Source organism: Siphateles boraxobius, unplaced genomic scaffold (genome assembly GCF_051911475.1).
Source record: "Siphateles boraxobius isolate OS27281-9 unplaced genomic scaffold, OSU_SipBor_1 9, whole genome shotgun sequence".
Taxonomy (NCBI): Eukaryota; Metazoa; Chordata; class Actinopteri; order Cypriniformes; family Leuciscidae; genus Siphateles; species Siphateles boraxobius.
Window position 1 is genome coordinate 9229654 of NW_027509219.1, and position 19893 is coordinate 9249546.

At 37.3% G+C, this 19893-nt stretch overlaps 1 protein-coding gene across 1 annotated transcript in view; it reads left to right on the forward strand.

The window, feature by feature from the left end:
• Positions 1-19161, forward strand: part of adgra2 (adhesion G protein-coupled receptor A2) — an 85083-nt gene extending 65922 nt beyond the window's left edge. The window contains exons 7-19 of the mRNA XM_077224468.1: positions 1038-1251; positions 4236-4400; positions 4487-4685; positions 5714-5863; positions 5947-6108; positions 6812-7012; positions 7852-8041; positions 8248-8456; positions 10542-10669; positions 10791-10914; positions 12101-12249; positions 14049-14138; positions 14901-19161. Of these exons, the coding sequence (XP_077080583.1) occupies positions 1038-1251; positions 4236-4400; positions 4487-4685; positions 5714-5863; positions 5947-6108; positions 6812-7012; positions 7852-8041; positions 8248-8456; positions 10542-10669; positions 10791-10914; positions 12101-12249; positions 14049-14138; positions 14901-16338 (3419 nt within the window). The 3' untranslated portion in view covers positions 16339-19161. The remainder of the gene's footprint in view (positions 1-1037; positions 1252-4235; positions 4401-4486; positions 4686-5713; positions 5864-5946; positions 6109-6811; positions 7013-7851; positions 8042-8247; positions 8457-10541; positions 10670-10790; positions 10915-12100; positions 12250-14048; positions 14139-14900) is intronic.
• Positions 19162-19893: the final 732 nt, after the last annotated feature.

Here is a 19893-nt window from a genome sequence, read left to right on the forward strand (position 1 = left end):
ACCATGGCTGCATTTATTTGATCAAAAATACAGTAAAACCGTAATATTGTGAAATATTATTACAATTTAAAAGATTTCTTTTCGTGAAACTCTAGATGGCGCATGCTGAGAGGTCCTTAACTCAATCTGCTTGAAATCACATTGTTCTCTATAGGGCACAGCTGATTGGTTCCTGCTGTATCGTTACCCAATGAGCTCGCTGCTCAAATGTAACTACTTGGTCAGCGTCTGCTGTAGCAGATTGCAGCGTGTTTTCAGAAACCCTCCACCTTCCCCAGCTCCACCTGTTCATGTATGATTTGTACAGCAGTAGTACTTGTGTCCTCGAACTGTTGTATAAACTGCTTTACACCGCCCCCTATAGTTAAGGAGGGATAGCGCAGCTGCAGACAGTACTGCTTTGTACAGCCACAGCATGTCTTACTTGCTCACAGCAGTGTGTTGTATACATTTTGGCAGTAGAAAGTCATGTACTTATAATAACCAACCAGCAATAACCAACAGGAGCAGAGTAACAGATCAGTTTCGCCAAGACCAAACAAAATAATATTGTCATATCCATTATCATGCCAAACATTCAGAGAGTTGCAATTTTTAAATGTATTTTATTCCTGTGAAGCTGAATTTTCAGCAGCCATTCCATTACTCCAGTCTTCAATCTCACATGACCCTTCTGAAATCAGTCTAATTTGATGCTCACGAAACATTTCTTATCATTATTAATGTTGGAAACAGTTCTACTGCTTAATATTTTTTGTTGATCTTTTTTGTCAGGGTCCTTTGATGAATTTGAAAGTTTAAAAGAACAGCATTTCTTTAAAATAGACATCTATTGTAACATGACTGTTACATCTATTTTATACTTGTTGAATAAAAGTACTGATTTTATGTAATAAACTTTTGAAAGGCAGTGTATTAAAGGACTAAGACTGATCGGTTTAAGGACAGAAATCTACAGTAAATCTCTATTTTATTTGTGAATAATATTTTTCTCTGTGAATCTTAATGTTTATCTTTGAATTAATTTTGCTCTTCAGAGGGCCCGTTGGAGCTGCACACGCTGTCTCTGCTACCCTCCCTGCGGCAGGTTGTGTTTAAGGGGGACAGGCTGCCTTTTCATTGCACTGCTTCCCTGGTTGACAAAGTCACTACCCTCAACTGGCGACACAACAGTCAGCCTGTCACCAGTGACCCTACGAATGGGGTTCATTTAGAAGAGAGTGTACAACATGACTGCACATTCATCACCAGGTAAAACATGCAGAGATTAACCTGTTTGGTTATAAAGGGTGTGTTCAGACTTTGCATGTTTGGTTCGATTAAAACGAACCCTAGTGCGATTGCTCTGTTAGTGCGGGTCATTTGAATGAGTGTGAACGCTGCCATCTGAACCCTGATGCGCACCAAAAAAGCAGACTGAGACTTCTGAAAAGATGGGTCACGGTCCACTTCTAACCTAAGGGTGTATTTACACCAGGAAAGTCCGATAGTTCACTTGCTTTGGTCCAGACCAAATACAATGTTGATTTTTTTTTTGTTCGCTTTCACACTGCCCTTTATGCAAGTAAACCAAAATTTGTAAAAAAAACCACACGTGTGCTAAGGTCACCCATTCATTGGACAGAAATTCGAACCGTAACAGAGTTCGTTTGGAACTGGACCGAGACCACCTCTTCAGCTGGGTCTCGGTACGGTTGTTTGGTTTGCACCCGAGTGCGATTACTGTATTCAGTCAAGACCGGTGTGAATACACCCTAACTCTGGTTTGGTTCGAATGAAATACAAATGTAGCACGAACCAAAGACATGATGAAAAAAAACCCAAAACGGGACATGATGTCACAAGATTCGACCCTAAAAAGGAAAGAATGCGTCTCCTCGCAGCAGATCTTCCTTTGTGTGTGTGACGGAGGGATTCCTGCCGCTGTTTTGACTCCTTTATGCATTTTATTAGCTCTTCACGAGTTATCAGCTGGTCAAATACCATCAAATGTGGGCTACGCACATACAACAAGTGCATTTAGCCCAGAACACAGCTTTGTTTTGGATGTTTGGTAAGTTCCGTCGCGAAATATACGTAATTAAAGGTGACTAATCAGGTTGTGAAGATAGCCCTTGTAAACCGAACTACAAGTGTGAACACACCCTTGTACACAAAATTTAGTAATAATGTAAAATATATTTACAATTTAAAGGGGTGGTAAAACGCATTTTTTCGAAGGCTTGATTGTGTTTGTGGGGTGCACTGTAACACGTGTTCATGCTTCGTTTTTTAAAAATTGCATTATTTTTCATATATTTTACCTTTATCCTACACTGCTCTGTCCCTCCTTGTAAAAATGGTCTGATGGTTTCCTGGTTCTGTGAAGCCAGTCCCTCAAAACTACGCAATGGGCTCAGATTGGTTAGCTGGCCCAGTGTGTTGTGATTCGCTAACCGTCTAGTGCACGTCTCCCGGAAACGTCACGCCCCGTACCTTTACCGGTAGTTTCCGCTTTGGTGTATTATAAACAATGGCGTCAATAAAACAAATCGGACCCAGAGAATGTTAGTGAAGATGATCGAGCAGAACCTGTTCGAGAACGGCTGTTAAACGACGTTTCAGAATGGTTTGTTATTTGTTGTTCTCTCATTACTTTTTAGGTAAGCTGTTATTTAATTGTACTAATTATTATAGAATTACAAAAATATAAGCTTCATAAACAAGAATTTTATATAATCGTTCTAACAAATTATACTACAGTCCTCAAAGGGATTTTTTTGAGTAAAGACTGCGGATAGTGATCGTTTCTGACTGTATGGCACCGTTACATTTGTATTTTTAGAATGATTGTAGACAAATATCTGTCGACAGAACTATTAAACCAAAACGAACACTAAACATCGGCTGCCAAATCAAACACAGAACCATGTTTAGCATGCCTGTAGATAAACAAGCATGTAGATAAACATAAAAGCTCTAATCAAAGAATAATTTACTCTAATTCCAAGTTCGCTGTTGAGATTAAAAAAAAGTTTGTAACGTTAGGTGTTTGTCGGATAAGTTAAGTATGAATGAGCATTAAACAAACCAGCAGAGCCAAACAGCGTTTTCATTTGTTTACTTCCTTGCTACAACGTACAATTAACAATACGAACTATTACAGAAAAACACATCGACGAAAAATAAATCATACTTACAGGTTGTGGCCCGTAAACAAAAGCTTCTGTTTTTAAAGTTGGAACTGCTCCATCTTTCAGAACAAGCCGTTGTACGAATCCTGCATTGAACTCGCCACGATTGTGGAAGCTTTCCTCTGTAACATGTTCAGCACAGAAAGCGAGATTTGGGTCATAATTATTAGGGACCGAGTTAAAAATAAATTTTTTAACCCTAACTCCCTCGTCCCTAGGAAGGCTGAACAAAGCGGACCTGCAATCCGGATGAAAATAACAGCAGCGTTTCGACGGCATTGCAACAACTCATCTCCAAAACAGCAATATAAAATGATCTCGCCCTGCTTATTAAATATTCTCGGAGGAGGGGTTTATGTAAATAATGGGATATGCTGACATCAGCAACTCCGGAGGAATGTCGTGTAGTCCAAAACCGGCTCTTTGCTGTAGTCCTTAGAATTTTTTTTTTTTTTCAAACAAATATCTTCCTTTGCTTTGAACTTTGAGCGCTGTAACTTTGCAGATGTTGTTTATGCTCAAACAGCAACATTACACACTAGCTAAAGTTAGAAAAATGAAATCGTGTTTTACATATTTTTAAATATCATTATTCCTGTGATGCAAAGCTGAATTTTCTGCATTATTATTCAGGTCTTCAGAAATCATTTGAATATGGTGATTTTGATGCTTAAGAAACATTTCTTATTATTATCAGTATTGAAAACATTGTTGTGCTGCCTAATATGTTTGTGCGAAATGGGATAAATGATGTTGAAATATAAAGGGATTGAGGGAAAATACAGTAAGGGTGAATTTGCAGGTGAAGAGACAAGACATGAAGCGAAGAGACGTGACTTAAAGAAACGGGATAGACTAAGAGATCTCTAAGGAATATAAAGTGAACAGAATATGTTAAAAAAAGGAAATTGGAATAAAATGGGAAAAAAAGAATAATTACAACAATAGTGGTCAATGCCGATTAACTGTAGAGGATAGAGGATTACATTAAGTTCATGAGTCAAACAAAATCTCATATACAGTACACTTAAGTAACAGCAGATCATTATGTTGATCTTTTAGTGAGCTGATCCTGTCAAATGTCCACGTTGAAGCCAGTGGTGAGTGGGAGTGTGTGGTGTCCACGGGCCGTGGGAACACCTCACGCAGTGTGGAGATAGTGGTGCTGGAGAACAGCGCCTCCTTCTGTCCGGAGCAGAGAGTGACCAACAACCGAGGGGAGTTCAGGTGAGGGAGGTGTCCTACAGCTTTACCTGTGGCTAAATAAAACTTATCTTATGGCAAAATGTCAACCGTCCCCTTTTTGGCTTCAGGTGGCCTAGAACTCTAGCTGGCATCACCTCCTACCAGTACTGTCTGCATCTGCGCTATCCCTCCTTAACTATAGGGGGCGGTGTGGAGCAGAAGAAGGCTTCACGAAACTGTGACCGCTCTGGACGCTGGGAGGAGGGAGACTACTCTCAGTGCCTCTATACTAATGACATCACACGGGTCCTACATACCTTCATACTGGTTAGTGCAGAGTCTTGTATTTTAAAATAAATATTTATTCAAATGTGGAACAAATTACTAAAATGTAAATCCATTAAAATGTCCCCTTGTGAAAAAAGTACACTTTAGCATACTTTAAAAAAAGAGTATTTATTTCAGAAATAATATAATTTACAGGAATGTACTTAAAAGCAAACCGCTTTCAATTTTTTTAAATGCATTATTGTTTAAATTTTTATTAAAAACAATCAGTTGAACTTTAGAGTGCTTTTTGACCACTTAAGTAGGACGCAACATAAGTAGATTTAGACTTCTTTAAAGCATGACAAAAGATTATTTAAACATGATGCTTTAAAATGGACTTTAATGTAAAACTTTTAATCTGACATTTTTGTAAAGTGTACTTATTAAAAGTGTACTTACGTATGTTAAGAAATGTACTGTAGCAGATATAAGTGGCCTTTTATTTAATTAATATTATATTTACTGCAAGTACAGTATTTTAAAGTGTATACTTATAAGATTTGAAGTACAGTACAAGTGCACATTAAATACAATTAATCACACTTTTCTTCTTCTGTTTTTTTACAAGCACCAGTTATGAAATGAAAATGAAGAAAAACATTTATTTTCAGTTTAGCTATTCTAAATTCAACAATTATATATATATACAACTTTATAATATAATTGATATCATATATAATTGATGAATGATATATATATATATATATATATATATATATATATATATATATATATATACACAGTATATTATTTTAAATTCTATTGTCAGCAGAATAAGTTGAGTGAAAAGTTTAACTAAAAAATATGCATGAATTTGAGAAAGGCTCAGTATTTGAATTATCGCCCCTTTGCTTTAATAAAAGCAGCTCTCAAGCTCATGAACTCCATAAGTTTGTGTTAAACCTAGTAATTGAGAGCATGGTTTAAGAATGAATGTTTCCCCTATAATAGACATAACCATACAATGATTATCTGCTGTCAAATAATGCAATACTTGTTTTGTTAATTCTGTCCTTCTCACTCAGATGCCCATCAACTCCTCCAACGCCGTGACTCTGGCGCACCAGGTGCGATCATACACTCTGGAGGCCGCCGGTTTCACTGACACGGTGGATGTTCTTTATGTGGCTCAGATGATGCACAAATTCAAGGACTATATAACAGAACTGCGTGAGGTTAGTAGAAGATGGTATTCAGTTGTGTATATATTGCACCGTGCATTTGTGTCCTTACATAAACATGCGTTTCTTCGTCCCAGCTGTCTGAGGTGCTGGTTGAAATGGGCAGTAACCTGATGCAGGTAGATGACCAGATCCTGGCTCGGGCCCAGAGAGAGGAAAGAGCCTGCAGTTCAGTCGTACACACACTGGAGACTCTCGCCTGGCCTCAGCTGCACTCGCACGCACAGGACCTTTCCAAAGTACGTCAGCTTCATATTATTACTATTTTCAATTGAAATTTCTATTGATCAAAGGACCCTGAAAAAATGCATCATGGTTTCCACAAAAACTATATGTTTTCAACATTGATAATAGTTCACCCAAAAATGAAAATGACCCCATTATTTACTCACCCTGAAGCCCTAGATGTATTTGGCATTCTTCAGACGAATACAATCGGAGTTATATACAAAATATGTCCTGGCTCTTCCAAGCTTTATAATGGCAGTGAATGGCCGGTTTCTGTTTTGAAGTCCATAAAAGTCCGTAAAAGTCCATCTTCAAGTGTTACTCTTTTGCCGTAAGTCAACTTGCTTAGGCCGTCTGCCGGAAGCTAGTTATTTTAGTCGATAAAGTTTTAAATCTGGATATTTTTCTTACACAAACGCATCGCTTCATTTCAGAAGGCCATTATTAACCCCGCAGAGCTGTGTTGAGCATTTTTATCATGGATGGATGCACTTTATGGACTTCAATACAGAAACCGGCCATTCACTGCCATTATAAAGCTTGAAAGAGCCAGGATTTTTTTTTTTTTAAATAACTCTGATTGTATACGTCTGAAAGAAGAATGTCATATACACCAGGATGGCTTGAGGGTGAGTAAATCATGGGGCTTTTCATTTTTGGGTGAACTATCCCTAAAGGATTCCTGAGCACCAAAGTGTATTTCTACTTTCTTAGAATTCTCGTAACATTGTGATGGAGGCTCACATGATTCGCCCTGCTCATTTTACTGGCATGAGTTGCACGGTCTATCAGAGACGAGAGGGGGCAGGAGGGAGCCAGGTGCATGATGGGATTGAATTTTCCCTTGAGCAGCAACTGCGATTTCGCTGCACCACAGGAACACACAACACCTCTCTGAACGCTTTCCATCTCAAGGTTTGTCACGTTTGCATATTTTGAGTTTTGTGTGCAGACCTAGTATATTTATCCAGTATGCCTGTGGAATATACATACTTTATGCACTATTTGTGCTGACGGACTCATTATACCTTTGAAAAAGAAGTTGCTTAATTGTATTGTAGCGTTCAAATCTGTATTTGCAGATCATTAGTATTATTGAAATAAAAGGACACTTAAGTGTAATTAAAGAGAGAAAACGTTCATGACTATGTTACTTAACACACTTAAAAGATGTTCTTTAAAGGTAATTTTTAATCATTATGTTTTTTAAATAATCTTTAGTCATGCTTTACAGAATTACACTTATTTGTAATTGTTGACTAACATACTAAACCTATGTAGAGTACTTGATTATACATTTCACTGTATTGTACATGTAACCATATTACATTTCAATTAATATACTTTCAATATACTAAATTGCAACTTCATTATTACAAATGTGCAATTACAAACATTTAGGGGTAATTATTAAAATTACATATAAACCTACTTAAGTGGTAAAAAAAAGCCCTCTTAAGTTCAATTCCATATATAAATAGAAATTCAGTTCATTGTAATAGCAAATAACATGCAACTTAGAAAAAACACATCTTAAGTTTGTGTTTTTTTACAAGGGGGAGCTTTTTTAGCATAAGAATTGTTTATTGTCATAATCATTGTTGTCTATCATATTGCTACTTCTGCTGTTTTATAAATCTAAAAGTCACTTAACCATGGTAAAATGACTGAAACTCAATGTCTCAAGTGCCTTTTTGCTTCAATAAACATCTCTGCCTTGCCCTCACATTGTATTTTTTTCTCTCTCTTTCTAGAATGCAGTGGCTCTTGCTTCAGTGTCTCTCCCTGCATCTCTTTTTCCACCGAATGCTCCTCCTGACTGTAAGTTGCAGTTTGTGGCATTCCGCAATGGAAGATTCTTCCCATATACCAGCAATTTTACCGGACCTTCGGACCTTGCCCGCAGACGTGGCGTCAACACGCCAGTTATCTATGTTGGCCTTGGTGGGTTGCCTTCACCTCAAACTGTCAAGGGATTCGAAACATTCATAAAATTTGAACAATGTTCTGAGTATTTGGTTGTATAGTGATGTAGTACATGCATTTTGGGGAGAAGACTAATATAATTCATCCTTGGACTTAAAAATATGCAATTCAAATTAGTAAATCCATGCATCTCATTTTCAGAAACAACTTTCCCTTCCTTTCAGATGGATGCAGCATGTGGAATCAGTCCGATCCCATTATTGTGTCTCTACGACACACTTCACCTGGAAATTACCCTGTTGCTGCCCACTGGAGCTTGCAGGCGCTGGAGCATCATGGGAGTTGGAGTCTAGATGGCTGTCAGCTGGCCCATAGCGATGCGTCCACCTCTACACTGCGCTGCTCTGTGCTGAGCAATTTTGCTGTACTACAGGTAAAATTGTGACTCCTCTATAAAATACTGATATTCCTAGTATAGATAAGTTCCAAATAAAATATATAGTGTATATATGTGGTAGCATAGGCTGTACCAAAGAGTAGGCATTGTCATTTTTCTGCCTCTTAAGATACCTTGTTTTGGGCCATGATCTCATATCATTCATGGAGGATCCCAGAATGCATTTCAGAATGCAGTTCTGTAAAAATAATTTTTTGTCCAATAAAAAAAAAGATGTCCAATAAAGCAATATACATGACAGTGGACCCTTTTCACAGAATGTGATGACGCGTTTCCACAGTTATCAACATCGCAAATCTAGTAAAGTTTGTTATATTTAAAATTTTAGAAATTGTATATAAATTTATAACGCTTTGCGATATCTTATCTTGGCAGTAAATTACAGAGAAATAAAAAAGGCGAATTAACACTGCCTCAAGGGGTAAATCTCTTCTTCCTGCTGTAATCAATCTCTCTATGTATTTTTTTCTTTTGCCATTGGAGCAAAAAATATACAAAAATTTGATTTCCTGTCATCTCCCATTCACCACTATAGAAGTTTACCCAACTATGATGGCCTTTGCTTCTGAGAACTATGGAAATATGAAAAGGGCCCATTTTACACTTGATATTTTAATATTTCATTCAGTACTGAAAAGTATCATTAAAATTGTTCAATAAAATTAAAAATTGATTATATTACCCAAAATTTGTGTTTTCCATATATTTTTATATAATATGCTAACACCAAACTCAACTCAGTCTTCTATTCAAAGCACTGAATGAGTGATACATTAGGTTGCTTTTTATGTAGAACATTTTAAATCACTCAACTATGTGGTTTGATGACAGTTTTGATGTTGCCTAGAAATGCAGGAACTAGACAGCGAGGCAGCTAGGTTTTTGAAACAGACACCATTACAATGAAATGAAAAATCTGAAATATGTCAACTTTATTATTACTCGGTTGTGTAAATAGTAACCAAGTGCAAAGTATGTCAGCTTATTGATTAATAGCCCTGTTGTAGAAAGTCTTATAAAGCTAATGAGCTCCTCTAACTTGCCCACCCTTAGTAGAGAGATATAGACAATTCTTTACTTAGGAAGGACAGATCTCCCATTACAAACTGATACTTTACACTACATTTCGATAGCACTATTTTACAGTCCTGTTCCCATATGTATATTCACTGTACTTATTATAGTATTTGCAATAACTGGGTAATAACTAGATACTAACCCTGATACCCCTAAACCTACTGTAACCTTAACGCATGTGGTTACCTTACATTACTCAGTACTTTCTTAGGGAAGCACACTGTAAGTACCCATAAGTGCACGTACTGTAAAAATGTGCAACCTACATTTCTTCATCCTGACATGCGTCAAAGGATTTTAAAGTTCAGCAAGGTCCTATTTGGTTTTATTGAGAAAACTGGATACTATTTGATTATACTTGGCACTGAAGAACCCATGATTCACAGTACTGACATTAGAGCAACTTCTCAGATTTTTTTTTTTTTTACCATTTTATAGTGTAATTATACATTTAAGTATGAGTTATATTAATTAGTTATATTACTTTAGGGTTAGGTTTTGTATTAGGGTTTGGTTTACAGTTAGTTGCATGTAATTATGCATACTTTATAGTTATTAGTAACTACATCTACATGTATAAACACTGTTGACACTGTAAAATAAATTGTTACAGAAAAAAATGCTGTATTTAAATGGCTATAATTATGAATTGTATCCCTATAAATCACTAGATAGATAGACAGACAGATAGAGAGATAGATAGATTGACAGACAGACTGACAGACAGATAGAGAGAGAGAGAGATAGACAGACGGATGGATGGACGGACGGACGGACGGACAGACAGACAGACAGACAGATAGATAGATAGATAGATAGATAGATAGATAGATAGATAGATAGATAGATAGATAGATAGATTTTCTTACACTTTTTTGAGTCCTTGAGGTGAAGATCCGCAATAAAGTTAAAGGGTTGAATGTTTCAAAATATTCTCACCATTTCCTCAATATTTACCACTACCAATATTGGTCAATATTTCAGGAGATGCCAGATTTCCCAGTTTCACCTTCAGTTCCAGTGGAAGTGCTCCATCCAGTGATCTACACGTGCACTGCAGTGCTACTCCTGTGTCTCTTCACCATCATCATCACCTATATACTGCATCACAGGTATTTCTCTCACCTTGTTAAAAATGAACACATACAAAAACTAAAAGAAAAAGACTTGCCATCTGATTTGTTATTACTGGAATAGTCAAACCTGTTCAACAGATGCTTTTTTTGCCATCAGCTCTATCAGAATCACAAGGAAGAGTTGGCACACCCTCCTGAATACTAGTTTCCACATCGCAATGACGTCTGCAGTATTTGCTGGAGGCATCACTCTGACCGGCTACCCTATTGTATGCCAGGCAGTAAGTTTCCATTTCTCTTACATAATAATGTTTTATTCTATTATGCGATTTTTTCCTACAGCTTTTTCAAGGTCACTTTACAAACACATAAGAAGTGAACAGGCTTTTGAGTCACAAATGCAACCGACGAACAAGAGATCGAGGTGATATTGACGAGATTCAGTGCGAGTGATTTCCAGTTTTACAGTGCAAAAACGCACAAAACAGTAAAGATAAATGTTCTTTAAAATATTAAGCATTATATACAGTAAAAAGGAACCTAAACATTCAAAAACAAATGATTAGCTTTTATGTGGCATTGTACACTCTTTGAAAAAAAGGGGTTTCTATGTAGAAGTTTAGGGTTTTTGACCCTAAATGAGAAGAAATTTCTTAAAAGATTGCATAATGCTTTCATGTTTAACAGGTTATGTAAAAAATTAAAATTGTGATAAATTAAGTTCAAAAGCTTAACGTTAAAAATTAATTAAAACAGAATGAATTAAAACTAAATCAATAAAATTATCCCATGATGGGAACCCCTAAAATGTTCTATATATGAAGCGCCTGGTAGAACCCTTTAAGGTTCTATATATATATAGAACCTTTTCTTCTAAAGGCCCTGACACACCAAGCCGCAAGGCTGTCATTGAGCGTTGGTCTGCCCAGTTTTTGTGGCGTGTTCCACACCGTCTGCTCTAGTTGGACATCATCGGGGGTATTCTGGCTGATTGGGCATGTTGAATCGGTGAGAGAGAGAGCTCTGATTGGCTGTTTAGCGAACCAGAATAAAAGTGAAAGTGATGAAAGGGAACAAAGAAGTCAAGACGGCACAGACAACTTACCCTACCTTCCAATGCACGAATATTTTCATAACAGCTTGAGTCGCCTAGAATGAAGAAACTGATCAGCATTATTGATATTCAAAATGGTAATGGTATATCTGCAGTCCTAGTTACAGTTCCACTTTTTGAATGACAAATATGGACTTTTGGTACCTGCTGATATAGACGGTTATTTCCTTACACCAGGCGCAGAACGTACATGCTAGTTGACAGTTGACTGTAGTCGTTGTGGTGTGTTCAAGCACAGCCTTAAGTGTGTCACGGCCTTAGTAATATATGATCTCAAAAATGTTTATTTTTTCTATGCGCTAACATCTTGTTTCTTTACTTGTGTTACTCATGTATGTGTATGTTTGTGTCAGGTGGGGATTGTTCTTCACTACTCTTCTCTGTCCACTTTGTTATGGATCGGTGTTAGCGCCAGGGTAATATATAAAGAAGCTTTATTAAGGACTCCACAACAAGTAGAAGGCGAGACTGCTGTACAACCAACCCAGCGACCCATGCTCAGGTCAGTGAAGTCATCATGGAGGGTTGGGAGAATTCAATGAATAAAAGGCTTGTTTTCCATGAGTTATGTTTTACAAAGCACACTCAAACTCACAGATTTCTGTTTTTTTTCTCTATAATCTGGCCTCAGGCCCATTTCACTGCTAATTTTCACAAATATCTCTTTTACATTCAATGTTCTTCCTAAGAAACAATTACTGTTCGAAAGCCTCTTGAATAACTGCTGTTGTACCAGTATGAACATAAAATAAGAAGATAACATTAAAAGTTCCTTCCTATCATCATCATCAAAGGAAATGTATGGGTTCCATCGGAGCTCTTGCAGTATTCAGAATAATTGTCATATCTCAAATTGGTCATAAAACATTGGCAGTTTTATGTGCAAACGTCATATTGAATGAGCACTTCCTGAGAGGAAACTATTGATAAGCATGTACAGGAGGAAAATGGGCTTTTGAGAGCAACTAAATGGACCACCATGATGTAAAAAAAACTGCCTAATCAAAGACCATCATTGTCCAGATAAAAGCTGATTCCCATCTGCTGTTATGGAGAGTCAGACAGAAGAAAGAGAGCACAAATGGGGGGAATGGGAAAAGATTAAAGTGGACAGAGTTGTAAATCAAATGAGCGGTAGGACTAGTTAAGACTAACGTTCACATGTCCTCAAAGATATGCATGCAAATATATTCATTCTCTCTAGTCTGTGTTCTCTGTTTTTACCCCAGACCTCCATGCCCTCCACATCCCCTAGGGAGGTCTGGTCAGATCCCACGCCTGCCTCCTGGGACAAATCTTGTTATTTTTCCTCTCCCTCCTTCACTGTCTGGAGCCCAGACTATGCTCTTCAGTGACAGACAGTGTCCCAGAACTAACCTAATGAATAGACCACACAAATTTATTTTATGGCGAGCAAAGGGAACATCTGTATCAAATATAACAGACAGCAGTGTTACTGTATGTCCATTTAAATTTTTTAGCAACTTTTTGTATCTGATTATTAAAGGGATAGTTCACCCAAAAATGAAAACTCTGTCATCATTTATTCACCCTCAAAGTCTTCCAAACCTGTATGTAGTTAAACATTACTAATGGTACTTACTATAGTAATAACAGTAAATTATGTATAATTACAAGTAACTAACCCTAAACCAAACCCTAACCATAACTCTATAGTAAGTACACGTAGTTAATTAATATTACTCAGTGCTTATTTGAGTAAATACAATTGAACTACGTCACCTTAAAATAAAATGTAACAGAATTATTTTCTTCTGCTGAACACAAACGAAGATATTTTGAAGAATGTGGGTAACCAGACAGTTGATGGGCACCATTGACTTTCAAAAAATACTATGGAAGTATATAAGGACCATAAACTGTTTGGTTACAGACATTCTTTAAAATATCTTCTTTTGTGTTCAGCAGAAGAAAGAAATTCATACAGGTTTGGAACAAATTGAGGTTGAGTAAATGATGACAGAATTGTATTTTTGTGTGACCTATCCCTTTAAGTTAAGTCAAGTTAAGTTAAGTTAAGTTAAGTTAAGTTAAGTTAAGTTAAGTTACAAAATCACCTGGGATTTGAACCCAGGTCTTCGTGCTTCGACAGTCTTACACTTATATATATATATTTTTGAATTTTTAGCTCTTTTATAAGTGTATTATTTTATGTGCATGACGCTTTGAAAACAGAACAGTAAACGAAAGATAGGCTGTCCCTCATTTTGAATTTTTTTTTTCTTAAATTGATAAGTTATTATGTTATCTTCTTTTCTTTATCTCTGTTTCTCTTGGCAGGTTTTATTTGATAGCTGGCGGTGTCCCACTCATCATATGTGGTATTACTGCAGCTGTAAACATCAATAACTATGGAGACAACATTCCTTAGTGAGTACTGTGCTCATAAACATTAGGGAAATTTGTTTGCTCACGTCTAGCTTTAGATGTTTATATCATCAACAGCGCTAAGATTAATACACTGATTCTTGAGATATAGGACAAAACACATCTATATATCATTTTAAATATAAATGAAATAGTCAGTTAGTTTGATTTAATATATATATATATATATATATATATATTAAAAAATAAAAAAATAAATATATATATATATATATATATATATATATATATATATATATATTGTTTAAAAATAATAAAATAAAAGTGGAATGCTTTCACTAAATATTTGCTATTTCAGTACATACCGTATTTTGCCATGAATTCTGTCAGTGTTGAGTACCAATAATAAGAATCTTTACAGCAGCACAACTCAAGCATTGTATCCAGTACTGGATCTAGCTACACTGAAATTAAAATTATTTAATTTAATTTTCACTGTGTGATATTTTTTTACAGGTTTTATGCTGTTTTTGTCATATCGCAGTCCTACAGATAGACTGGCGACACTTAATAATAATAAAAAGAAATCGACTAAGGTCATTCTCTTAGTTTTTTATTAGCTTCCGTTCTTTCTCTTACTGTCTGATACTTGTTGCAGATTTATTACTCATGCTGGGCCGCCCCTTTACAGGCTCTTTAAAAAGTGTCTGTTTTTGTACAGAGCTTGCTTTGTGTTTTTGTTATTTGACTGATCACCGCCTTTACCCTCTCTGACCTTTTTCTCTGCTCTTGACCTTTCTGCAGCTGCTGGTTGGTATGGCAACCCAGTTTCGGGGCTTTCTACATTCCAGCTGGATTGATCATTCTGGTGACCTGGATCTACTTCCTGTGCACTGTTTTCTGCCTGAGGCACCGAAACTTCCAGGAGTCCAAAGATCCTCCATGTTCCGCCTCTGACCCCTCAACCTTGCCAGAGAGTCAACCAGCACTCAGTGGCAGCACTAGTCTTCTCTCAACGGACTCTGTCAGCCCAGTGCATGCTGGGACGATAGTGGAGGACCAGTACTCATTGAAGGTCCAATGTTTGGCGCTGGTGGCGACACAGTTTGTGTTTTTGGGGCTGTGGTGCTGTGGCGCTATGGCTGTTTGGCACGTGGATAGAGAACGGAAACTCTTCAGCTGCCTGTATGGAGGAACAGCTACCGGATTAGGGATCTTCCTGGTGCTCCATCACTGTTTCAAGCGTTTGGATGTCCAAGCAGCCTGGCTAGGGTGTTGCCCCGGGTACCGTCGCTCCCAACCCATGCCAGCCTATTCCCATCCCTGCACTGCTACTGTAGGTGTCCAGAGTGCCTCAGAAAGGGGCTCCCAAATTTTTATAGGATGCCACCCACCGACGGACCCCAACAATTACTCTTCTTCTGCCAGGTCGTCATCTACTCAAAGTGGAACGACAAGCATTGCTGCTGGGCATTGCAAACTCACCAACCTCCTTCAAGTGACGCAAGACAATGTGAACAACGCAGCCCGGGCACAGACGGGAAGTAATACCAACACAAGCACAAACACGGAGAACAACAAACCGGCCAACAACCTGCTGCCCACTCTACTGCCTGTCCAGCAACCTCAAAGGAGGAAGGTTTGTAGTAGAACCAAGGGTGGCAATACCCAGTACTATCACAGAGGGGACGCTAGAGGGCACTACCGCCTCAAAGCTCTCAGAGCGGGTGGAGGAGGTAGCATGGGTGCTTTGGGACCCTCTGGGACAGATCAATCAAACATCCACCTCCTACACAAACATGCTTCCAGCGAGAATGGAAGTCTACGGAATAGCCATTCAGAGAGCCAGAACGGCCTTCTGACCAATGGACGGCACAGAGGGGAGGGACTAGTGACAAGCCCTTCGGAAGGAAGTGATGGAGGTAGTAGCGGAGGTAGAAAACCTTTTCCACTGTTGCCTTCTGTGGCAAGTAGGGCCGCCATGCAGCAGAACGCTCAACGCCGTAGTGCTAGCAAAGACAATCTTAAAATGGCTGCCACAACTGAGAAAGAGTCGAAGCGGAGCTCGTTCCCACTAAACGTGACATCAAATGTCACTGCGACGCCCTCATTGTCGACAGTTTCAGCACCAAATGGAACACTAAAGGGATCTGTGCTGGAACTGGACACTAGCGGAACAGACCAATCACAGGGTTCGGTTGGTATGAAGAGCAGGGTATGGAAGAGTGAGACAACTGTATAATAATGAGCTGCGGTTAGAGTTGAAACACATTTGAAGGTTTCTTGAAGGTGTGACCTGTATGCTAAGAGCCAAAGCATGGATTTCTTTCTCCACAACCCTGCTGAATAAACTACAGTAGCTTAAAATGGTTTGCTGGTCTTAGTTGGTCTGTTGGTTTTAAGGGAATTTTGGACACTTTTTCCTCCCAACTAAACACCAGCTTAGCCAGGCCAGCTAAACCAACTAACACCAGTAAACCAGCTTAGTAGTGTTGTAGAACTTAAGACCGGATGAGTCTGCCTCCATATTTTCATATGTTCTTGACTCGGACACCAAAGCTGGTCTCCAGTACTACAACACTTCGACAAATCTGACATATCTGCTGTGTCTCTGGACTCCAGTCCTTGTGACACTGATGCAAATCCAGGCTTTATTCACCCTAAAGAAAAGCATACACTGTTTGAATTGTTCAGACCCTCTTCAGGTCTATCTCAACTTGGTCTGGTCTTGTCCAGTCACGAGTACTACAACACTGCAGCTTAAGCTGGTTCAGATTTGTTTTTTTATTAGCAGGGTAGAGAACCATTTGGCTCCTTTATTGTTAAATCGCCTATATTTGTAAGTTTCAAAAGTGTTTTGTGGTCTTGGAACCGTCCAACATGCAAAAAGCTAATGCTAAGCATGCTAATAAGGAGAGGTTATATGAAGAGTTATATATGAAGAAAGAGAAGGCGTGTGTATGCAAAACCTGACTCCTCTAAAAAGAGATTGGTGGAGGAGTTGGTGTCGCAAAATATGCAAAATCATTTGGCATGCTTTTGTTTGCTTGTAATACCACTTAATCTAACAAACTGTTTGAATGCAATGAATATTTTAATATCGAATATGCCAAGGGATATGAACATAAAGTTCAGCTGTTTTGATCTTTATGTTTCTGACTATGCATATTGATCAGGATGGAGGATTGTGTGCTTGTTCCCTTAATTTGTTTCCTTTGTGTCTTTGTCTGTTGTGTTTTTATATACGTTTTTTTAATGCTATTTCATTTACATGTCTGTAAGAATGTACATTAAGTGTTATGTTTGTATTGTTTGACTATTACAGTGTTAATTCAACTCTCTGGCACTAATAAGCAGCTCTTGGCATCAGTCCGACACAAATATAGAAAACAAACACTTGCCACAGATGAGCATCCATCCCTAACAATTCCTTCCATGTTAATTGGAGCTGGGAATTTCATTCTTGTTCTTCTGATGTTGTTCAGCAGAACATGAGCTTTTGTATTCATTTTTTTTTTTAGAGAATAGGAACCATTTGGAAACCGTTGCTTCATAGTGCCCTCTATTGGGTCATTCCTGCCATTGATCAAATGCACTGATAATGAATGCTGTTGATGGACAAATTATATATAAAAAAGTGCCAGCTTCTTCAGATGCCACTCCAGAGTTACTAAGGGATTTGATAAGGAAGGGCAAGTGTTTGTTCATACATGTTCTGTTGTAGTACCATGTGTAACATGGGCTTTTTAGCACTTGGTTCAGGTTATGCATACAGCATTTGACGTATTTTCTTTATAAATAATAACATATTTATATTATACATATCAGTATAAATTTTTTTATGTAATTGTTGTTGTCATTATGCAATTGTGCGGTATCAGTATTTTACAGAGGATTGATGGCCTAATCGGTTCTATAAACTCTGTTTTTAGTCTAAAAGCACATCACGTCCATCACACTTTTTTTTTTAATAACACTTTTGCTTCCAATCATTGTTCATCCCACAAATGTTTAACAACAAGAATCACTCATCTCCCGGGAATTGTTTGTACTCCTTCTGAAGCAAATGCAAAGTTTTGTTGTCGGATAACAAAGACTTTGCAATATACAATATTATTTAAATAGGTATTTTGTTTTACAGCAGTGTTAAAAGTACTTTTTCTCATGAAAACAAATAATGGACACGCCCAACCTAAAGCCAATGGCGAATTCAGATCCCCAAGGCCCATAAGCTATCAGAATCTGACTGCAGTGCCAGTATTTTTAGATGTCTCTCAAATGATGATGGAGTCACAAGCAAAACATAATATTACCTGCCTTTAGCTTACAGTTAAAATGGATAACTTTAAAATTGTATTCAGGGATGTTTGTATGCCAAAGAAGCTCACAGTTTAACCTTTTTAAGATTATCTTATTTGATATTGCGTAGCCTCCCGTTTGTCTTTTACCCTTCAAGCTAGAAATCTCCCTAAAAAAAGATCAATATTTAAATACCACATATTGCTAAAGAATATAAAGTGATCACCATCGTGTCATTATTACAGTTTTATGTGCTATGATTTCAGAAGTTTTGGGTGTCATTTGAAACTACAACAACAAAAAATCTTGTCAAATAATAAATTAAATTTGTGGCCTACTCAATGTTGGCAATCTGTATGTAATATGTGTTTTCTCTTTACAAAGAAAAGGAAATTTGGCTTCTTTGTGCATAATGGCTTCATGTGACATTGTGATATTTGCATGAACAATTTTCTTTGCCTCTGGGTAGGCCTAGCTTCTGAGGGTCAGTATAAATTCAGTGTTATCCTAATTATTATTGTTATTATTAAAATCTCCTTTTCAATGTTCGACATTACAATGGAAGCATGATAGTTTTGACTATCAACTCGAAGTATAAAAAGGTGATTTTAAAAATAACACGAGTATTTATATTTTTGTCACTCACTTCAATATGAAAAAGATTTTTAAAAAATTGTAGCGTTTTCAGTAATATATTTCCTATAGATGTTAAGATTGTGCCTTATCAATGACCTGATGCAAAATAAAGGTTTGGGGAAAAAATGCCACAAGATTTTTTTTATTTTTTTTTATTTTTAATCTTTCTGTATCATGTATGTGATCTCAGTGAGAAAAGTCCCAGGTTACCCGTCGTTTTCATTTGTCAATTACGTAACTTCAGTTTCTATGTAAAAGGCTATGTAAATCGGCATCCTCCACAAGAAATAAAGCCAATCAAAAGTGAGCCTTTTTTTATTGATACAAGCATTATCCTATCAAGAGTGTGGTACTTTAGAGATGGGACAAACACTGAGATGCTCAATGAGAACAGAGAAAGAACATAACGCCAATAATATTGAGTACTGACAAGACTGGCCTCGGCAGAAGGTTTAAAACCGTTCTGGAGCAAAGTGTGCTAATCTGAAAGATGACTAATTGGCTTTAAAATTATTACTCACTGTTGTTTTCTATTTGTGTCCTTTTCCAAAAATGAAAAATGATTAATCACTTACTCACCCTCAAGTTGTTCCAAACATGTATGAGTTTGTTTATTCTATTAAACACAAAAGAAGATAATTTAAAGAATGTTGGTAATCAAACAGTTGATGGTAGCCATTGACTTCCATTGTAGGAAAATAATGGCCTACTTTGGAAGTCAATGGGTGTCGTCAACCAACATTTCTTAAAATATCTTATTTTATGTTCAACAGAAGAAATAAACTCATGCAGGTTTGAAACAACAAGAGTGAGTAAAAAATGACATATTTATCTTTATTTTCGTGTGAACTATTAAGCTTTT